Genomic DNA, 21076 nt, shown 5'->3' with positions numbered 1-21076 from the left:
AATAAATAAAGATATGCAAAAAATAAATAGAATAAATATGTGTTGGCATTTTTAATGCGAAAAGGCTACGGTTACACTCGGTGTATAGAATCTTTTATACACTGCGAGTAGCGTCATGACACGTGTCAACGGTAGAGACATGAGATAGAATCTTTTTCAACTTTTATTTTGTTAGATTTTGGGAGCCAAATTCTAAAACTCAATTTTTTTTAAAAAAAAAAAATTTACTATTAAAATTATTTTTTTACATTTGGTAAATATTGTTTTCTAATTCTTTCCTTTTAACTGATATTTTCTTCACCTAATGTTTATCAGTACAACCGTGAAATCACCCTACCACCACCAACCACCCTACCACCATTGCCTCCTCTCTGCCGTCAAACACCAACCAGCCCCAACAACATCTCACGCCGACGAGCCCTTTGGCCATCAATGTAATATTTTTTTCCCGGACATTTATGGGTACCTCTCATCACCAGTCCTTATTCCCTACCACCATGCTGCTCCTCCCCGCCGTCAAACCTACTGACGCCGACCTCCTCTCTCGCCGACAAACACCCTGTCTCATCCCCACCGGCGCACCAGCCTCCTCTCCCTAGTTCACGGGCGAAAGAAGTGGGTGCTAAATTCTCCAACCGAACAATCTGACGCCCGTACACCACCACTTCACACCACCGACAATCTCCCCGTCCTCCCCGTACGCAGCCTTGCCGTTCCAACCACCATCATACCGTCATTGTTTTTTATTTTTAATATATTCAAGGTTATTAGTTTTGATTTAATCGAAGTAAATCGTATCATTGAGTTAATCCTAATTAATATTTTTGTGCCCAATTGATAAATTTTCTTTTTAATTAAAAGCAACAGCATGTTTTTTTTCCTCACAAAGTAACGTATGATGGTTAGGGTAGAGATTTTTATGATATGGATGAATATTTTTTTAAGATATAATATTATATTTAATTATAGTAAATATAATTATTAATTAAGATATCAAATCAAATTTTTCCTATAATATTTCCTTCCAATGATGAAATTTTTTTCCCTCCAAACTTTTCATAATTTCCCCATATAACAACTAATAGATTCCTCCACATGTCGAATTTTTATTGGTGGTGTATAGAAGATTCTATACACCAAGTGTAACCGTAGCATCTTCCATTTTTAATGCGTCTTTGTATTTTTCGTATAAAAAATAGCATGAAAGCTTTCAGATATTCGGTCGAAGTATGTTAACGGTAATGTTGTTTACTTGTTTATATTCAAGGTATTAGCATTATTATTTACAGGGGTTATTTTCTACTAGCCGAGTCTAGTTAATTTCTGTTATTCACCATGCATCAAAACTCAAAACCATCGTATTTGCATATGGATTTTAAACAATGTGTTATAGTCAGTCTCGTAGAGGAGTGAAGGATTAATATTTGATGTTAAGAAATACTTTTGTAGTGAAAGATTAATATTTGAGACCTTTAGTTAAATTAGATTATTATCCTTAACTAGTTGATTCAAGATTTTAAACAATCTAGAAATGAGTAAAACACAAAAGGTACAACTCAATAACTCATCATAGTTTTATTGTTATCAATCAACAGATGGTAACATCATTTCAATAGTATATAGTTGCTTCTACTTCTTTATACTAGCTCGTAGCGTACATAAGATCGCGAGGGTTACATATTATAATAGCGATTTTGTTTCTTCACATATTTTTAATTATATTGTGTAAACTATATATTATTTGCTGAATTATGTCTTCGTTTTGCTGGTGGAACGAGGAACGGTGAAGCAAATCAGTGGCTTCTTCATTTCAAGAGAAAGCCTCAAGCGCTCTGAAAGATCCACAGGTTGGGCTGGCATCCATTTGAATTCGTGTAGCATACGGGCCAACCACAAATGAACTGTGGCTAACCCCAAAGCCCTTCCAGGACACACTCTGCGACCCGACCCAAACGGTGCAAGCCTTAGGTCTGAACCCATGATCATAACATCCTCATCCATGAACCTGGAAGGCTTAAAGGCCCATGGGTCTTTCCAAATGGTTGGATCATGGGTTATGGCCCACATGTTCACCATTGCCGTTGTGCCAGCTGGGATCATGACTTTGTCGATGTAGACATCATGGATGGCTAAGCGGGACCAGGAAAGCAATGGGCCGGGCGGGTGCATCCTGAGCACCTCCTTGACTATGGCCTGAAGGTAGGGAAGGTTTTGGATGTCAGAATCTTGGACAGCTTTGTCAGGCCCAACGCACGAGTCCAGCTCCTCTTGAGCCTTTGCTTGGATATCGGGGTGCATAGTCATTCTAGCCATTATCCATTCAAGGAGAGTAGCGACTGTGTCCGCTCCTCTAAATACTGTTTCCTGTACATCACATAGATACGACATAAGAATAGAGTATTACTCGGTACTCCCACTATATTATACTAAGGGAATAATGAACTGTCAGTACTTCATATGATGGATACCCAAATATAGCATAGTATGAACTACGAAGAATATATTTACTACTTCTATCCAAGTATTTGTACGAAAAGTTGGTCGACTGCAATAAGATAGTGACAACATAAATGGGACAATGGGTCTACCACTGTCCACTTCTACATCAAATCCTTAGATCTGTAAGGGTTGATTTACTTCACTCGGATATCTCAAGTTTGATTCCCTAAAAACTTTGGAGCGGAAGTTTTGTCATCCTATGACCTTATGTAGCTCAAATTTAAACAGCCCAAATGATTCAACCGAAAAAAGAAAGAATGAAAGGGGGAAGTGCATGGGTAAGAATCTTAAAAATGAATCACCAAACTAATGAAGTCAGCTGCTCTTAGATTAAGAACAAAGCTATCACCAGAGTTGTAGCCTTTTAGCTCAGCACCAAAAAATGGAGGTAAATGAATTAAAAAGATTCCTAATTGCAGAATCTTTTATTGCAGTGATCTTCGCGACTTATCATGGAAATGACTTATTTGTCCCAATAAACAGAGAAAACAATTAAAAAAAAAAAAAAAAGGCCATGCAAAGGGTGGAAATCAATGGGAAGATTTTAGGTTGGTAAGTGCCTAAGTGGGGAAACAAAATGAGTGCTAGATAAAGTAACGTGGATGAAACAAATCCAGCTTATCATCAAAGACAGTACTAACTACTAAACAAAGGAGTACTTGAAAAAGTAACATGAATGAAACAAAGATCAGGTAAAAATATCATCGAGAAATCAGAAACGCATGATAACATATGAGCATGAAACAAAGATAACAGGACACCTGTACTTTACTACGCGAACAGAAAGGATCAAAAAGGAAAAAAGGATAGGAAAACATAAACTTTGGATCACCACATAATTACTAAAATGCTACCATTCGTAAAAAGGTTCATTTCTTCTTTAGCCCTGTTTTTCAAGTAATTTCGTTATCTACTCTTTGGAGAAATATCTACTCATGATATCCACAATAGATAATGCTGAACATGTCACTGAGTTTTCTTCCCTTAACTGATTAAATGTTGTCATACCTTTGTCATTGCCAACAACAAAAGTGCCACTAATCTATCAGTATTCAGAAATGTCACTATATCAGTTGCATCACAGACTCACAGTTATATAAATTGTAACCAACATTACAAGGTGATATTTTAAACTTTTCGGGTAAAATTTGCTTCGTGTTTACTTTTTATTAGTATATTACTTCAACTTGAGTTGTATCGTTGTCAACATAATACTTCTTCTGACATGATACGACTCTGCTACCCTTCACTATAGACTAAAAATATAAGACTAGTAACTTCAACACACTCGGGTCCGACATAACTTAATTTAACTAGTTTAGATTTTCTTCGTGTTTCGCATACTGTTAAATCTTACTGGACTCTTGTAGAAGTATAACTTTGATAAGGTAAGATAGACATCAAGTGTTAAAGAGTTCTTACCCACAAGACAGCCACCATATCAGAATCACTTAGTTTTTCTTCATCAGGCAAAGATAGCATCACACTGAGGTAGTCATTTTTATTTTTAAAGTCTCCATTAGTTCTCCTCTCTATAACAATCTTTCCTAAAAGTTCATTGACCTTAGAAGACAATTTATTGCACCTCCTTTTAACTCCATTAAAGTCTAAGAAACCTAGTGAGAAATAGTCTTCCAAATTAAACTCAGATATCAGTTCATATCCTTCCCTAACCATCAATCCTAACTTCTCACCCTCGCTACCCAAATTACTTCCAAAAACACTTTCTAACATGTTTTTCAATGAAACTTCTTGCAACATCCTTCTCAACTTCACAACTCCTCTCACTTTCATCTCTTTCGATACATTTCCTGCCATCTCAACTGCTAGGCATTGTCGGACACCTTCGAGGCTAGAGATTCTCCTAGGAGAAAACATGTGGGTGGCAGCTATCCTCCTAAGGTGGCGCCAATATGTACCGGCAGGAGCAAACCCAATGGCTCGTTCGAACATGAGCAAACGAGCTGATGCTTTTATGGGTCGGTCCGAGAATGAGGATGAGGATAAGATTTCCTTGGCAGTTTCAGGGTCACTACTGATAATCACAGGGGTAGTGCCCAGGCTCAATGCCATGAGACGGGTGCAACCCAAGGAACTAGCCATGCTAGCTAGTTTACGGTGGGCAAGAACACCCATTTCAGGTAGTGACCCCAGTACCGGCCAACCTAAAGGACCTTTGAGCTCTGCGGAGGAGTTTAGGCCGTGCCTTCTCCATGCAAAGCCTCCAGGGACTAACCAAAAGTGCAGTAAGCAATAGACAAAGGAGAAAAAGGAGAAAAAGGCGATGAGGGCATAACAAGTTTGCTGGGTGGTTTCAAGGCAAAGATTTAGAAGAGGTAGATTAGGCAGAATGGAGTTCATAATTATCATAGTATACTGAGCAGAGTAGAGAGAGGGTTAGATAGTAAAGTTCTTCAAAGCTTGTAGAACTGTCTCAACTTTTGAGTTGGAACTTTGCTGTGAGGATAGAGCATGTAGAATGGTTTATTTATAGATAGACCAGCCTACAACAGTAACACAGTAAGTAGTATAAGGATGTTGTTGGTAGTTGGAATTTTAACCTCTATGTTTTCAACTTCTTTCCTTTTTTGGTGGGGTGGAAGGGGGTAGCAAGATAAATTAAGTCAACTTTCCACTTTTCACCAAAATCAAACAGATTTCCCTTGATATTTGTTATAACACTCTTCAGGAATTGTTTGCGTGGAATTTATCAAAAATAAATGAGAAAAAAAAACCTCATTCTCTCTTTTCAATTTTGGCCGATATATTATTCAATTGGGTGAGAAAAACACTAAATATTACGGAGTATATTATTCAATTTATAAAAATACTGTAGTTAGGAAACATGTAGCAGGTTAACAATTAGAAAATCCCTAGGATTTCCTGAAAATCAACAGGTTTTTCATCATATAGCAAATTTTATAATATTGAAGATTTTCCATTGTGTGGTGTTTTACTCTAAAGTTTAAATCCCTCTGAATAATAGAAAGTGTATGTTTAGGAGTTAGGACCACCCTAAAATACACAAAAGGAAAAATTACTCATAAAACACCATAATTAAAATATCATGATGATAGACTATCAAAGAAACATAGCATGCAATATGAAAAGTTTTAAAGGTCGAAAGACTACATTAGTGTCCCTCCGTCTCAGCTATCCTTGGGCAAAGAAGAACCATGCACATCAAAAACTGCCATAAGAAGTTGATGCAGCACGAATGCGTAGAAAACAGATAATTTTTCCTTTCTTCATTCATACGTACCAATAAATTATGCATATACTGAAAATATAAAATATGTTGTCAGGATTACCATTAAAAAACTCAGAGAGAGATAAAGCACTTTGGCACCTTGTTTGGTTCACTCATATGCACGGTTAGGGTTTAACTTATCTTCAACAAGTTTTACCATTTTCTATTAACTAACGCTTTGATGTTGGTGGTGAAAATTCTAAGATTAGCCGTAACTTAAGTAAAATCAGTGACATTCACCTAACACACCATCTTAATCCACACATAAGGTAAGCTGCATTCAATGTGAAATTACTTTTAAGAGTGGTTAATCTTTCTTTTAACCTTATTAGGTTCACTTTTTCTTGGGGGTAAGGAAGATTAAAACTTAACCTAAGTTTGCATTGCTTCACCAATTTGGCAATTTCTGATAACCGTGAATTCGTGAAATAGGTGGTGAAACTAGGTGAAATTTTATTTAAAAAAGTTAAGTGAATAACAAAGACACTAACATTTACCTAACCTAACCTAGCCTAGATAAGATAGGTGTCATTAACCTAATCACTTTCACCTCAATCCAAATAAGGCTTAAGTGTAAAAATCAAGACAGAAGACCGACCAGATCCTTAACAATAATGTATTCAAATAGAAACGGAAACACAGCGTTTTTTAACATTCTAAGCAAAGCCGCAAGTGAATTCAGACAACTTGACAATTTGAAGTACATGAAATTGATACCTGCAGAAGGGCAAGAAGCTTATTCTGTCCCACAATGTCCACCTTCTAGTTTCAGATCCATATTTCTGCTTGGCGCATGTAATCTTCTGGACCTACATGAGTAACACAACTTTGTCAAGTACAAGGATTACTATTTCATTCAGCTAGCTACTAATTGAAACATGGAAACCATATCTTTATGTCTAGTACTCTAGTGTCTCCCATCATTTAGCCAATCAGAGCAGAAGGTTTGCATGTTAGGACCTATTTACAAATGAAATTGTAAAGTTCAGCAGAATACAAATCCGACACAAACTAATTATACAAAGGTATCGCATGTCAATCACGATCCACGTGCACTAATTGTAGCCTTGTAGGTTATGCCGCTCCAGAGATAACATCACGGCAATAATAAAACCTTACGTGCTCCTTCATAGATAACCCACAAAAATCACGCCCACTAGTAACCTTTTATCATTCATTGAGGACTAAATGTCAATAAAGCCAAAAAGAGTAAGGTTTAAAGGAATTTATACTCCTGACCCCTCAAAAAACCAACTACAAAGGCAAAGCTCCTGACAAACCGCCAACTTCGTCTACTTGTCATGGCCTCACGGGGATATAACTGAGGATTGGCTTAAAAATCAGAACTATGATACCATATAACACTAAGACCATAACTAAAACTCTTATACCACACCAAGTAATCCAAAATAGAGTAGATGGCTACTGATAAAATCTCAATGTAAGCAAGAAACCTCGTCAAACTCTCCACAAATTTCCTCTGACCTCGAACCTTCATTTTTTTTAGAGTCAGGCTTTCTCTTTACCTTAGCTTGAAATCACATAAATATTTTTCATTGACAGTCAAGCTTCGCAAGAGCATTTCGATAGACGGTTAACATATCATTTTTTACTGTTTTACGTCTTTACACTTCAATTGACAGAATCATATTACAGTTCATGTTAGCAAACACCAAAACATTTGGCTACTAGGGGTTTGTTGGTGATGGTGGTGTCCCAATTGTTGTTGTCGTCGAACTTTACAAAAGCAAGACATAAGCAAATGCAACACACTCAATAACCTGGCACACTTGAACCATCTTAAAATAGCGAACACTGTCTTCTTTTTGGAGGAGGACAACTCTATGGAGACAGTTTCCATAGCATACGTCTATTGTACCATACAAATATGCAATACCCTGAGAGCCAAAATTGTTATACAATGCTGGCCCCTCTTGAGCAATACCTTCCTCTTCTGCCTAATCTCGTCTTAAAGTTTACTTAGTGAAACATAAAGGTCATTAACACATAGGCTGGTCTTATTTAGATTGGAGCTTAAAAGCATAAGATATGTTTAGCATGCCTTGCCACTTTTGTTACTGGCATACCTCTAATGTTAATTGTTGGCAGCATCCTAGTTAGGCAACTGACTGTAAGTTTATCTACCCTATCCCTCTATTAAATGACTGCAAGCAGGATAGAGGCAAGAGAGCAGAGACAGACACTTGAGCAGTTGCTGACTCCTGTCTGCTATGTGCTGTCATTGCCCATTGGCAGTCATTTTATGCCAGCACTCAAAGAATTATTCCATTTTGTTGTCATGGAACTCGCCTAAGACTCAATTAGATTAGTTCTAAACTCTCTATGTGATTGTTTTGAAAAATAAACTCTAAAAAATTGGAAAATTAGCAAACGGACTTTTAAATACACTGTATTTGTTATCAAACCTATATTTGTGGAATTTAGATTCACTTGCAAGGATTATCAAATTTAGCTACAAAGTTTAGCAGTACTGCACATTTACAAATCAGGTGAAAAACCAATGGTAGAGCGAGGAGTGTAGGGGTTGCAGGTTGCAGCCCCTCAGAAACTATATATAAGGAATTATTTACAAATTTGCCCCCACCCCCCCCCCCCAAAAAAAAAAATCCATGTTTTATCCCAAACATAATCTTGTCTCCACCACTGAGATAAACCTTTGTACTAGATAAGATGGCATTAGAGTTTTGCATCTTCAAAGCAATTACTAACCAATGGGCTAGAAATAGAAGGAAAGGTAAATCAAACTACGAATGAGCAAAAGGCCATAGAGACATGTGTTTGCAATTTAAATTGGATTTCGAATAACTCGAATTTGTCTCGGCAACTGCTAATTTCAACATTTTCACAATTTAATTTCTTGGTCATGTTAACATTATAAATTACAAGGAATATTTAACATTAAAATTCAGTTGTGGTTTGAGAAAAGAGCAAATCAAAAAGTAGATTGAAGGTCAGAGTGTTGGCATAAGAAGTAAAAAATAGTTGTTCAGAGCTTAGGCCTAAATAAGCTCATCATATTGATAACCTGTGTTACCCTGACTCTTTGACACGGGTGTCGTGTCTGACGCGTGTCGAGTGTTGGATACGGCTATTTTGTGCGGATTTTTCAATTTTTTGGTCTAAAGTGAAGTGTCGAAGTGTCGTGTCGGTATCGGACAAATAGGTGTCGGATACGCGACACGGCAACTAAGTGAAGTGTCGGAGTAACATAGTTGATAACCAATAAAGAAGATGTGTCTTCATATTTTATTAAGACTTCTTTTGTGGTCAGATAGTGAGACACGATGCTCCTGAATTAATAAATAGAATAAGATGGTCTAGCCCAGCAAATGAAAAGATTAGCTATGAGAGTAGAGCATAATAGTAAATCTCATAGGAGTGTGATATGCCAAAAAAAGAAAAATTGAAAATACTTTTTAAAAAAAAGGCACCCTTCTAATAACCCACTTAACTAGTTGGCAGACACTAAGAGAATTTTTTTTACTTTGGAGAACTTAATGGCAGAAGGCACTAACGTAAGATCCAATGAAACATTAAGCACACACCCTAGACAGAAAATACATGTGCATTTTCTGCAAGCAAAATGTGAAACAAATCTGATTAGTACCCACAACCCACTTCAAACTTGTAAAGCTTATTAAGGTTCCACTGAAATGTGACCAGTGGCACAAGAATGTTGTCATTTCATGAACTGAAACAGCAGTAATAAGACAATAACAGTACAGCCTCGGTCGCAAAATAATTTGGGGTTTACTAGTACAAACCAACAAAATCGTTGCTATTAGGGAATGATGATGATGTATCTCCACATAAAATCAGTTAACATGCAAATGATTGATTAAGCGACCAAGTAGTATATTACTATATCATGAACAAGATCATAAAGATCTTTGAAGGTAAGCAACAAATGGCATGGAACTGCATATATATAGATTATGGCCATATCCTACTTTAAAAGCAGAAATAATAAAGAGAGTTAAAATCTGACAACACCTTGATATGGAAACCAAGATGTTAGATAGCAGAATCCAATAGAATATCTACTGTAACAGTTCACTCTCTGCTTTGTGGCTAAACTGGGACCTGCAAAGAGATGCAGCATGCACAAGTATGGGACCACGAAATCTCCAATAATCAATACGAAAAAAAGAAGAGGGCACGTGGACAATATATCTTCCGTAGAACCTAATAATATCAATGTTAAAACTAAAATCATGTATACTTAACTTTAATAAAAAAAAGTACCACAATGACAAATGAAAACAGGCCCACTGACTCCCCAAGTACCTGGACATCCTTACGACGACTATAGGACATAAGTCAGAAGAATGTAAAATGTTTAAAACCCAGTATAACAGTGATTAGCTGCTTCAAGCCAGTGAAAAAAATACAAATTTGAATGCAAAAAGTAAAGTATCTTTGCAGGAAAAATTATTTAAAAGGACTTTTGGGAGTGGAAGTGGCTGCGCATGAATATAAAAATGGCAGATTGATCAAAGTGGAATGCTGTGTTAACTCCTCGTAGATTATTGCATACTACAAGCCAACATCCAAGGGGCCAATTTCAAATAGCAAGTAGGTTAACTAGTGCGTGAGAAAGGGAAGGGTACTGAAACTATTTTTTTCAGTCTGGTAAGATTTCTTTCTATTAAAAGTAAAGAAACAAGCAAGAATCTCCCAGCTATTCAGTCTACCCTTTACCCTTCATGGAAAGTCAATGACAATTTGCTGAATTAAAGAACAGGATTAATGATTGGCTATTAATATTAAACAGCTATGTATTAAATATTAGTTTCTTAAGAAGACACTTGAATTTTCTTTAGGTCGTTAAGTTTGATGGACTAGTTTTTTGTCTCCTACTATATCAGTTACCACAAAAACACAGATTCCAAGACCAAGTGTAGACCGAGATTTGTACAATGTTAGGACATAGCTGCTAAAATCAAACAGAGTTCAGTAGGTCCAATGGTGAGATGTGAACACTACAAAGGGTCTCAGGCCCTTAACGTGAAAGGAGATTGCTTCTCTTAGGACCTATAAACTTCAACAATTTGACTACAAATCAGTGGAAAGGACAGATTTGGCAAGATTTATAGTCACTGTTAATACTTAATACATAGCTCAATAGACCACCGGGTGACCGTTCTGTCTGTTCCGTTCAGAAGCTAAAAATTACGGATAAAGCAAATCGCATCAATGTCAAGAATTTAATGACGAAAAAGTGTCTTGTGCTCTGTATGGGTACAAAATATAGTAAACTTTAGACACATGACATCAAAACTCAAGATAAGATCTAATTCAGTAATGTAGTCTGATTCCAGAGACATGCTTAAGCAAGAAGTAATAGTATTAATTACTATAATATAATCTGATAAAACTATTGCTCAAATATAAAATAAGGTTGGCTGGAATCTATGGTCAGAAATAACAATGAAGTGATAAAGACATGCATTTACGGAAAAAAAAGAAAAACAATATGGACCAATAAACATTTGACACTGAATATCATCAATCATCAAAACAGAAACATTTAGGCGAATGGATAAATATTCATAGGCAAGGGATGATATAAAATATTTTCTCGAAAGCTTAATGCCTTGTCCTCCCTTTTTCTGCATATCTTCAAAGTGACATACTACTAAAGCATATCCCAATTAAAATTTACCTAACTGAACCCATATGTTTTATATTATTAGACAGTCCTCTATATTCAGGAAAAAATGCAAAAGCCGTAATCTAGGTGGATAGAGATTTCTATAATGAGTCTACAATAATAAGTGAATGTTTCACAAACGCAAAAAGATAGAAACTATAATCAACAGAGAAGTGTTTATGAGGCACTATAACAATCCACATATCCATCCACAAAATATTTGGGTATAAGTTACAAAAACTAATTGACATCATCAGGGACAAAAGTCCAAACATCGTAAAGACAAGGTCAGGTGAACAAATTTGCTACAAGTAGTTAATAAAAGCATGGTAGCAACAATTTCTCATGTGAAATGGCGGTACTCTATAAAAGTTCATAATGACGGCATTTGGATGTAGCAACTAAGTAAAATGAATGGTAGTTTACTTAATCACGCAAATAAGACAGTCTATACATATTCCCAAATCCCTATCGTCCACCAGCTCTGTCATTTTGTGAAAATAGTGGCTAGCGTATGGTGAGCAAGTTGTGAATATAGGAACTATGAAACCAAATATTTTGTAGCGGGATTGCAATAGAACAAGAACAAATGTACACCCAATGCGTTGCTGAAAACATAGACAGGCTATTTTTCAATGACCATAAATGAAAATTGTGTCACAATGTGTCACAATATAAGAGGTGTTAAGGTGCACAACATTCAATGAGTCATTTTGCTTGATTTCGACATATTTCAACGCCATAGATTAGTAAGTCTTTGACTCCATTGAAAGTGGAAAAGCTCACACTAAGGAATTAGACAGTGTTAGCCCACAAAAAGAGTATGTTGTTCAATGACTTGTCCTTAAGTTTCATCGTGGATTCTCATCTCACAAAAAGGCCAGTGTATGACAGGTACATAGTTAGCAAGCACAATCTTCGGAGCTGAAAACTGCTATTACTAATTCAATTGCCTCGAAGGATATGAAAGCTGAAAAAAGGCGCAAGAACCAAGAAAAATAACAAACTGCTTTTAATAAACACCTTTTTCTTAACTATACAAAGATTCTCAAAATATGCACCGGTAAATCTCTAAGGTTTATGTTGCATTGTAATTTGTTGTTATCCCATTCCGCTATTAATTGATGAAACTAACATGCAAGTATGCAATGCACTTGACTCGTTACTGTCGGAAGACTCGGAACATATACTATCCTGAAAGGTTGAAACTAGATTTTATAAACTGTGCTTGACTCACTATTAGATTTTGAGTAAGAGGCATTAGATAAATCAAAACATTGACCAGTCATTCAGATATGAGTAACTGTCCTGAAACTAAAATTCCACAAACAGTCCTAAACGATTTGCATTCTATTCTAGTTCCTATATTAATTGCAAGCTCATACACTCAATATGGAGTACGCTTGCTTTACATCCACAACCACGTGTTCAAAAAACTAATAAGACTAATAATATTTTAAGTCCGATGCAACAAAAAATGTCATACTGGACCAACTATTACAATTAGACCAACTATTACAATTATACAAAGTACCAAAAACTCCAATTCTTGTACTTGGGGAAGTCTATCCTAAAAACAACTCCCTTTGTTTCATTCATTTGTTTACCGTTTTTATTTTTTATGAGAGATTTTAATCAAAGATAAACAAATGACTAAGACAGAGGAAGTATTAGCTTAGTTGTTGTAAGGAAAGTTCGGATGATCAACTAACCTTTCCAAGTTCACACCCATCCGTTTGTTGGGTTGTTCTTATAGGGTGTGTTCATAATCTGTTTTTCGAAGTCTGACGGATGTTTAAACGCAGAAGAAAACGACGTGATTTACAAATGTTCCAAAACAAGTGTTACAGGAGGATTATCCTACATTCCAGGTATTACTAGAACAATGTATCGGATTGAAGATAGATTACCTCGTAATTCACTCTACATTCAACATTAATGGCATACATTAACATCAGCTAATTAGTTATATGTAGCTCAGGGATCCTTTCCATTTCTTTCCTCTCCCTTTCCAATCCTTTTTTTACCTATTTCCTCTAAAAGATCTATATAATACTCCGTATATTATTTTCCTTCCACCTCATCATCCATGGCTTGAAATTACGGCCGTTAATCACTCAAAGATTAAATCCAAATCGCTTAAGGCCTTGTTTGGATACCAAATTAGGAGGGAAAGGGAGGGGAGGAGGGAGGGAAGAGAAAGGGAGAGAAGGGAAGGAGAGGGAAATGGGGGTGGGGTGGGGGTGTTTAGATACAATTTCCTTCCAAATCTCTCATGTTGTGGTGAGATTTTGATATGCCTTGGAGGAGGGAAAATGGAAGGGGAAGAGGGGTGAGGGGGTGTTTGGATAAAAAACACATAATCCACCTCTCACCCTACTGCATTAGATATCATTCATCACCACACCATGAAATCCATCCTCGCGAATCAATCCACGACAAATTCAACGTCACCGAAACATTACAAAGCTCAATTCACAGGCCAGCACTACAGTACTAGTTTCTACAATTGCTTGAAATCAAGAATCACGCTAATCATCAAGTTATTGAAATCAGTATACGACATATCACAAATTTCCACCAATTCGAACACATAATTGCAACAAATAAATCATTTAAAGCATCGATTAAAATCAGAAAAGTTGCAATTGATGAAGCGATGAACTTACATAACCGTAGTTACGAGATTTGCGCTGTCAAGTGGTTGAATTTAGTAATCGGAGAAGCCATTGATGTGAGGAATTGAGTTCGTGGACGGAAACCGAGAGGAGAGAGAAATAATGATCGAAACCCTTACAAGTTAGCGTCCCTCTTTGTTGTGCGGTTTTTGCTCGGACGGTTAGGGATCCATTTGGCGCGCAAAATCAGGGTACAAGTTGTACAAAGATCGATCAGCTACATTTACTAGAATACCCCTGTCACTCAATGTGAACTAGGATGAGCAAGTTTAGATCCGAACTGGATCATTTGGTTTGGATCGAACCTGGACTGGATTCATTAAGATCCGGTCATCAATCCACACTTTTCGAAGTTTCGTTTTTTAGCCAAGTCCTGATAAAGACCTCTTAATTTGGCCTGGACCAAATTGACCGAAATTTAGGTGTTTTCTTACTAATTTTCGCAGCATTATGAAATAATCAAGTATTTTATTTTCAAAAAAATATTATAAACTTAATATTGGCTGTTATTTAAGCTAAATATACTATGATAACCTACTTTATTTCATTTAGTGAAATTAAATTTTAAATACAATATACGTGAAAGTGAAGAATTATTAATTTCAGTCCAAGACAAGACGGGACCGGACTGAAAAATACGAGTTCAGTCCTTCCCACGACCGAATTTTTTAGGTTTGTCTTTGGTCCACCTAAATATTTTTTCCAGTCTTCGCTTCGGTCCAGTTTGGACCGATGCTCACCATATTATAGACTATAAAGACAGCCTTATATAAGACACAAATATTGCTGTAAAAATTCAATTGTTTAAATTTAAAATTGTAAACAATGAGAATCAACAAATACAAATTTCCAAATAATAGAAAAAATCTGATAAAATTACAAATATTGGGAAATTTCATGGTAATCGCCGCATTACAAAGATGGATTAGTTATCATATTAGATGTACACTAATTACTATCGCAAATCAAAATTTCCAAGCTCTGTTCCCCTCTGACCCTCAAAATTGACACATAAAGTTATCCATGACTAAAAATCGGTATTAGAAGATATATGAATATGTGATGACCTGGGATAAAGATTGTCTTTAATTATTGTCATTGTGAAACAAACAGCAGCGGGAAATTGCCTCATAGGACGAGTAAAATGTTATTCGAGCAATGTTATTCGGGAAATTGCCTCATAGGACGAGTAAAATGTTATTCGTACACCTAGTCACGTGATCGTACATCTAGTCACGTGATACCCTAAACCTATAACGTACAACTAATCCGGTACCATCACATAAACCATGTAACCGATCAATAATGTTCATAAGAAGCATCCCAATATCAAAGACATTCAATCTCAATTGATGGTTCGAAAGGCCAAAATATCTGATACTGGAAAGTATTTTTGAAAAGCATAGATCAGACTCGCCTATAGTTGTGTAATCTTTACTAACTTCATCGTAACTTAGATATAATTTATCCTCCACAAGAATAAGTGACAACACGTAGTCGTTAAATCTCCCTCAAATACTACCATTTTGCCGCCAAATGACTTGGTGACATTCCTCTTGTTTAAAGCACGCATCACATCTTTCAGACTTCTAACAAGAGCCTTAAGGCTATGTTTACGAGTCATCACACATCACCTTAATTATATTATGAGTTTGCCATTATCAAAAGTTTAGTTAAATTACTACAGGTTTTATTCGAGGGAAAGTGAAGTTCTCGGTCACATTGATCAAGATGCCAAATCTATAGTGGGTTGTTCTACATCTTTCGAGTCCTACCTTGGCTATATACAAAGAATACCGTAATAGTCCCCCTCTATGTTATTTAAAGCACCTTCCATAATTTTATTATACATCGACCTCTGTTCATCAGTCAGTAAAGATAATCGATTCTCGTGTCCTTCAGACAATGACTCTCTCTCATAAGATAACTCATCTATTATTAATGTGTTTAAATGATGTGACGTTGCATGCTAAGGTACGGAAAGGGCATGCCTTCAAAACTACTTTTCAAAGAGATGTTTCGATCCATCACTGCCTAATATTTTAACACTCAATTGGTTAGCGGTTAGCTTGAGAAATGTAATGTATTTCTCAAATATTAGGTATCGTTTGGTTACCCCATACAAAACGTAAGAAAATAAAAATCTCATGAATTGCAAAATTGAAGGTTGTTTGGTTACTCCTCTTTTTTGGCAAAATGTAGGAGTTTGAAAATCACATGATGATACGAAAGTTAAGAACTTTCGTTAATACGCGGAAGCAATATTAATAACGTGAACAAGAACGAACGAAAAGGGGGGGGGGATATTTGCTCAAAACAGACCTATGCTTTGAACAATGGTGACCGATGTAGCAAAGCGCGTGCTAATCGATCTAGTTTAAGCCTGAAAGCGCGTCAGACAGAAACCGTTTTGGAACGAAAACGCGTCGATCCGAGATAACAATTGCAAGGCAAAAGCTTAGGTTTTTATTATAACTTGAATGAATTAAAAACCATACATAAGATCCTTATTTATAGTATTAGAATCCTACCTATTGCTAGCTATTGCTAGCTATCACACGCCTAAAACAATAAGGAAATAGTACTCTTATTTTCCTAAAACCGACCTTCCTAAATATAATCTAATTACCTTGCCTTATTTGTAATTAAGCTAATTTCCATAAACTAAATAACGATATACCAAGGACATTAAGCTATTCCGAGATTTATTAGAACTCCTCGAGCTCTACTGTAACCCACGCCCAAGTATGTGACGTGAGCAGCTCCTCGTTCCTCGACCAACGTTGCATCTTCAAGCCCTTTTACATCCAACACGACCTCATCACTTAAGTTTGCTATTTTCGGATCATCCCCTCCCCCTTTGAAAGGAATTGTCCTCAATTCAGCAATACCATCATCGTCAAGATAAGGAGACAAATCCCCTACATTAAATGTAGCATGAACACCATAATCCCCAGGTAACTCGACTTTGTAGGCATTGTCGTTTATTCGAGCTACAATCTTGTAAGGTCCTTCCGCTCGAGGCATCAGCTTATTCTTACGCTTACTCGGGAATCGTTCCTTCCTCAAATGCAACCAAACTAAGTCGCCTGGTTCAAATATTTTAGGCCTTCTATGCTTGTTTGATTTCTTCTTGTAAGATTCATTAACGGACTTAATTCGTTCCCGAACTTGTTCATGTAACTTAATCATCGATTTAAGCTTAGCCTCGGCATCTTTATGTACTAACTCGTCCTTTGGCAATGGAATCAAGTCCAACGGCAGATATGGATTCAAACCGTATACAACTTCAAATGGGGAGTGCGTAGTAGCGAAGGTAGGAGAACGATTATAAGCAAACTCGGCATGCGCAAGCTTTAAGTCCCAATCTTTCTGAGTTTTGCTTACCAATCCACGCAATATAGTACCCAAGATACGATTTGTTACTTCTGTTTGCCCATCGGTTCGAGGGTGATGCGATGTACTAAACAAAAGCTTGGTTCCCACCTTTCTCCATAATGTATTCCAGAAATAGCTTAGGAACTTCGAGTCACGATCAGAAACAATCGTTTTGGGCACTCCATGTAATCGAACTATTTCACGGTAATATAAATCAGCCACATTACTCGCATCATCGGTCTTATGACAAGCCACAAAATGCGCCATTTTTGAAAATCGATCAACGACCACCATAATAGCATCCTTACCTCGTTGAGTGCGAGGCAAAGCAACGATAAAATCCATCGACACATCCTCCCATGGCCTGCTTGGTATTGGTAACGGAATATACTCGCCTGGTTTAAAAGTACTTTTTGCAAGGTGACAAGTGACACACTTGCTCACGACATTATGCACATCGCCTTGCATCTTCGGCCAATAGAAATGCTCTCGGAGAACATCCAATGTCTTCTGAACACCGAAATGGCCAGCCAAGCCTCCTCCATGTGCTTCTCTAACTAGCAATTCTCGAATTGAATGTTTAGGAACACAAAGACAATTACCTTTAAATAGAAAGCCATCTTGTAACACGAAATCCTTGAATGCACCCGTCTCGCACTCGGCATATATCTTATGGAAATCCCCGTCCTCCACATAATAATCCTTCAAAGTTTCGAAACCAAGCAACCGAATATCGAGTGTAGAAATCAACGAATAACGGCGAGATAGAGCATCAGCAACAACGTTACTCTTACCATCCTTATACCTTGAAGAAAAATGAAACGATTGCAAAAACTCAACCCATTTAGCATGCCTCGGGTTTAGTTTCTGCTGTCCGTTTATATGCTTCAAAGATTCATGGTCCGAATGCAAAATAAAATGACTCGGACGAAGATAATGACTCCAATGATCAAGAGCTCTCACAATAGCATAGAATTCCTTATCGTATGTTGAATAATTAAGTCTCGCTCCTCCCAACTTTTCAGAAAAGTAAGCAATGGGACGTTTACCTTGTATAAGCACGGCTCCAATTCCAACACCGCTAGCATCACATTCAACTTCAAAAGGTTGTGTAAAATCAGGTAAGGCCAATACAGGAGCCTCACAAAGCCGCTTCTTGATCTCCTCAAACGCTCCTTGGGCTGCTTCACTCCAAACGAATGCTCCTTTCTTCAAACACTCCGTGATAGGACTGGTTATGGTGCTAAAATCCCGAATAAACCTTCGATAAAACGAAGCAAGACCATGAAATGATCTCACCTCAGTCACGGACTTAGGACAGGGCCAAGACTTGATTGCCTCGATCTTTGATTGATCGACTGAAACTCCTTCTTTTGAAACGACATAGCCAAGAAATACCACGCTATCCACCAGAAACGTACACTTCTCCATTTTCCCGTAGAGTTGTTGTGCTCTAAGGGTCTCGAATACTTGTCTAAGATGGACGAGATGATCCTCCAAGCTTCTACTGTAAATAAGAATGTCATCTAGATAAACAACAACGAATCTGCCCAAGAATGGTTTAAGCACCTCGTTCATTAACCTCATAAAAGTACTCGGAGCATTTGTAAGACCGAAAGGCATGACGGTCCACTCATATAATCCATGTTTAGTCTTAAAAGCCGTTTTCCATTCATCACCTTCCCTCATTCGAATCTGATGGTACCCGCTTCTTAAATCAATCTTGGAGAAAATAACGGACCCATGGAGCTCATCTAACATGTCGTCCAAATTTCGGAATTGGGAATCGATACTTGATTGTAATGTTATTCACGGCCCTACTATCGATGCACATTCTCCAAGTTCCGTCTTTCTTTGGTACAAGTAATGCCGGAACAGCACATGGGCTTAAACTTTCACGGACATAGCCCCGACTCATGAGCTCATCAAGTTGCCTTTGCAACTCCTTTGTCTCCTCGGGATTACTCCTATAGGCTGCTCTATTAGGAAGCGACGCACCTGGAATTAAATCGATTTGGTGTTCGATTCCTCGAATTGGCGGCAACCCCGGTGGCAAATCATCTGGAAATACGTCTTTGAACTCGTGTAATAACTCTTTGACGGGTCCTTCATTTACAATTGTTGCAGCGACATCCCTTTTCTCATCAGCAATTAACGCATATACGGGCTCACCATCGTCTAGAGCTTGCTCAATTTCTCGTTCACTAGCAAAAACAGATAAGCTAGGTTTCTTAGCTCGCTTGGCACTCATAACTCGAACCTCTTTAGGTGACATTGGTCGTAGCACAATCTTCTTACCTTTGTCATGTAGCTCATACTCGTTACTCCGACCATGGTGCACTACATCTCGATCAAACTGCCATGGACGCCCCAAAAGGATATGGCACGCGTCCATTGGAATAACATCGCAAAGAACATCATCACTGTATGAACCCATTGCCAACCCAACTCGGACCTGTCTGGTTACCTTTACTTTATTACCGTCATCGAGCCAATGCAAAGAATAAGGCTTAGGGTGAGCCGTTGTCTCTAACCCAAGCTTAGTAACCATCTCTGTTGATGCGACATTCGTACAGCTACCACCGTCTATAATCAAGCTACACCACTTGTCTTTCACCTGGCACTTAGTGTGGAATATTTGATCTCGTTGTTCCGTCACGATGGGCTCGGATTTAGTTTGCAAGGAACGAAGTACCAACGTGTCATAAATAGGAGCATCATAGGACTCAACGTCCCCTTCTTCTTCGTCCTGTATACTGAGATTAAACACGCCTCCCAATGTCTCATCTTCTTGCTCAAATAACTCGTCCCTAACAGCCATGGCTTCTCTTAAGGTTATGTTTCGTTTATTCGGACAAGAATTCTGAAGGTGGCCAAATCCTTGGCATTTAAAACAACGAACCCTAGAAAGGCTTGTTTCCCTCGGAGGTGGAGTAGCCTTAGGAGTCACGGTCATTGCAGGGGTATTCACGGCCGTCACCACCGTATTAGAATTTGAGCCCGAAGTCATAGCTTTGGATGGGTCAGACTTGCTCCAATTGTTCGACCTACTTACTTCACTCGTCCCATACTTGTTCTTTCCTTGTGCCTCAAGTTTCAAGCACAAACCACATAATGTATCGAAATCTGCATACGGATACATCTCAACGGAACTAGCAATATTTCGATTCAAACCACGAACAAATCGTGCCATCTTTTGCTCCTGATTTTCCTCTATCTCTCCCATTAAAGAAAGCTTCTCAAATTCGTCAATATATTCATTAATACTCATCCTACCCTGTAACAAATCAGCAATTTTCTTGTATAGGGTAAGTCTATGCGTTGCCGGTACATACCTCTTCCTTAGTTTTCGTTTCAACGTATCCCACGAAGCAAGTTTCTCCTTTCCAGTCCGTGCTCTTTGAGCCTTCAAATTCTCATACCACAATGAAGCCCCTCGAGCAAGTTTGAGAATTGCATACTTACAACGTTTATTGTCATCAAGATCCTTGAAATCGAACAACCTATCGATCTTTCGTTCCCATTCCAAGTAATCTTCAGGATCGGTCCCACCAACGAATTCCGGCAACTCCGTGATTTTGAACTCATCCACGGGTT

The 21076-nt window shown here is 37.6% G+C and overlaps 1 protein-coding gene across 3 annotated transcripts; it reads right to left on the bottom strand.

Annotated features, from left to right (window-relative positions):
- Positions 1 to 1550: 1550 nt before the first annotated feature.
- Positions 1551 to 14274, bottom strand: LOC141644398 (cytochrome P450 78A4-like). 3 transcript variants are annotated; one of them, XR_012544035.1, is made up of 4 exons: positions 14093 to 14274; positions 9764 to 9853; positions 6467 to 6558; positions 2256 to 2364 (listed from the first exon to the last, which is right to left on the bottom strand). XR_012544035.1 is itself a non-coding variant. In XM_074453923.1 (2 exons), exons 1-2 carry the CDS (start codon positions 4867 to 4869, stop codon positions 1750 to 1752), a joined length of 1563 nt encoding a protein of 520 aa, XP_074310024.1. In that variant the 5' UTR covers positions 4870 to 5192; the 3' UTR covers positions 1551 to 1749. The 3 variants fall into 3 exon arrangements, 1 of the variants encoding a protein (XP_074310024.1); XR_012544036.1 differs by lacking the exon at positions 9764 to 9853; XM_074453923.1 differs by lacking the exons at positions 6467 to 6558; positions 9764 to 9853; positions 14093 to 14274 and adding an exon at positions 3922 to 5192 and having other exon boundaries at positions 1551 to 2364.
- Between the last annotated feature and the right edge of the window lie 6802 nt (positions 14275 to 21076).

This window comes from Silene latifolia, chromosome 2, assembly GCF_048544455.1.
Source record: "Silene latifolia isolate original U9 population chromosome 2, ASM4854445v1, whole genome shotgun sequence".
Lineage (NCBI taxonomy): Eukaryota > Viridiplantae > Streptophyta > Magnoliopsida > Caryophyllales > Caryophyllaceae > Silene > Silene latifolia.
The sequence above is the reverse complement of the archived record's forward strand: the minus strand, read 5'-3'. Positions and strand labels throughout refer to the sequence as shown.

Excerpts from the sequence above, each read along its gene's own strand:
- LOC141644398 (XM_074453923.1), bottom strand. The coding sequence starts at position 4,869 with ATGATAATTATGAACTCCATTCTGCCTAATCTACCTCTTCTAAATCTT. Across the intron at positions 2,365-3,921 it reads ATATGGTGGCTGTCTTGTGG|GAAACAGTATTTAGAGGAGC; the intron begins GTAAGAACTCTT and ends TGTGATGTACAG.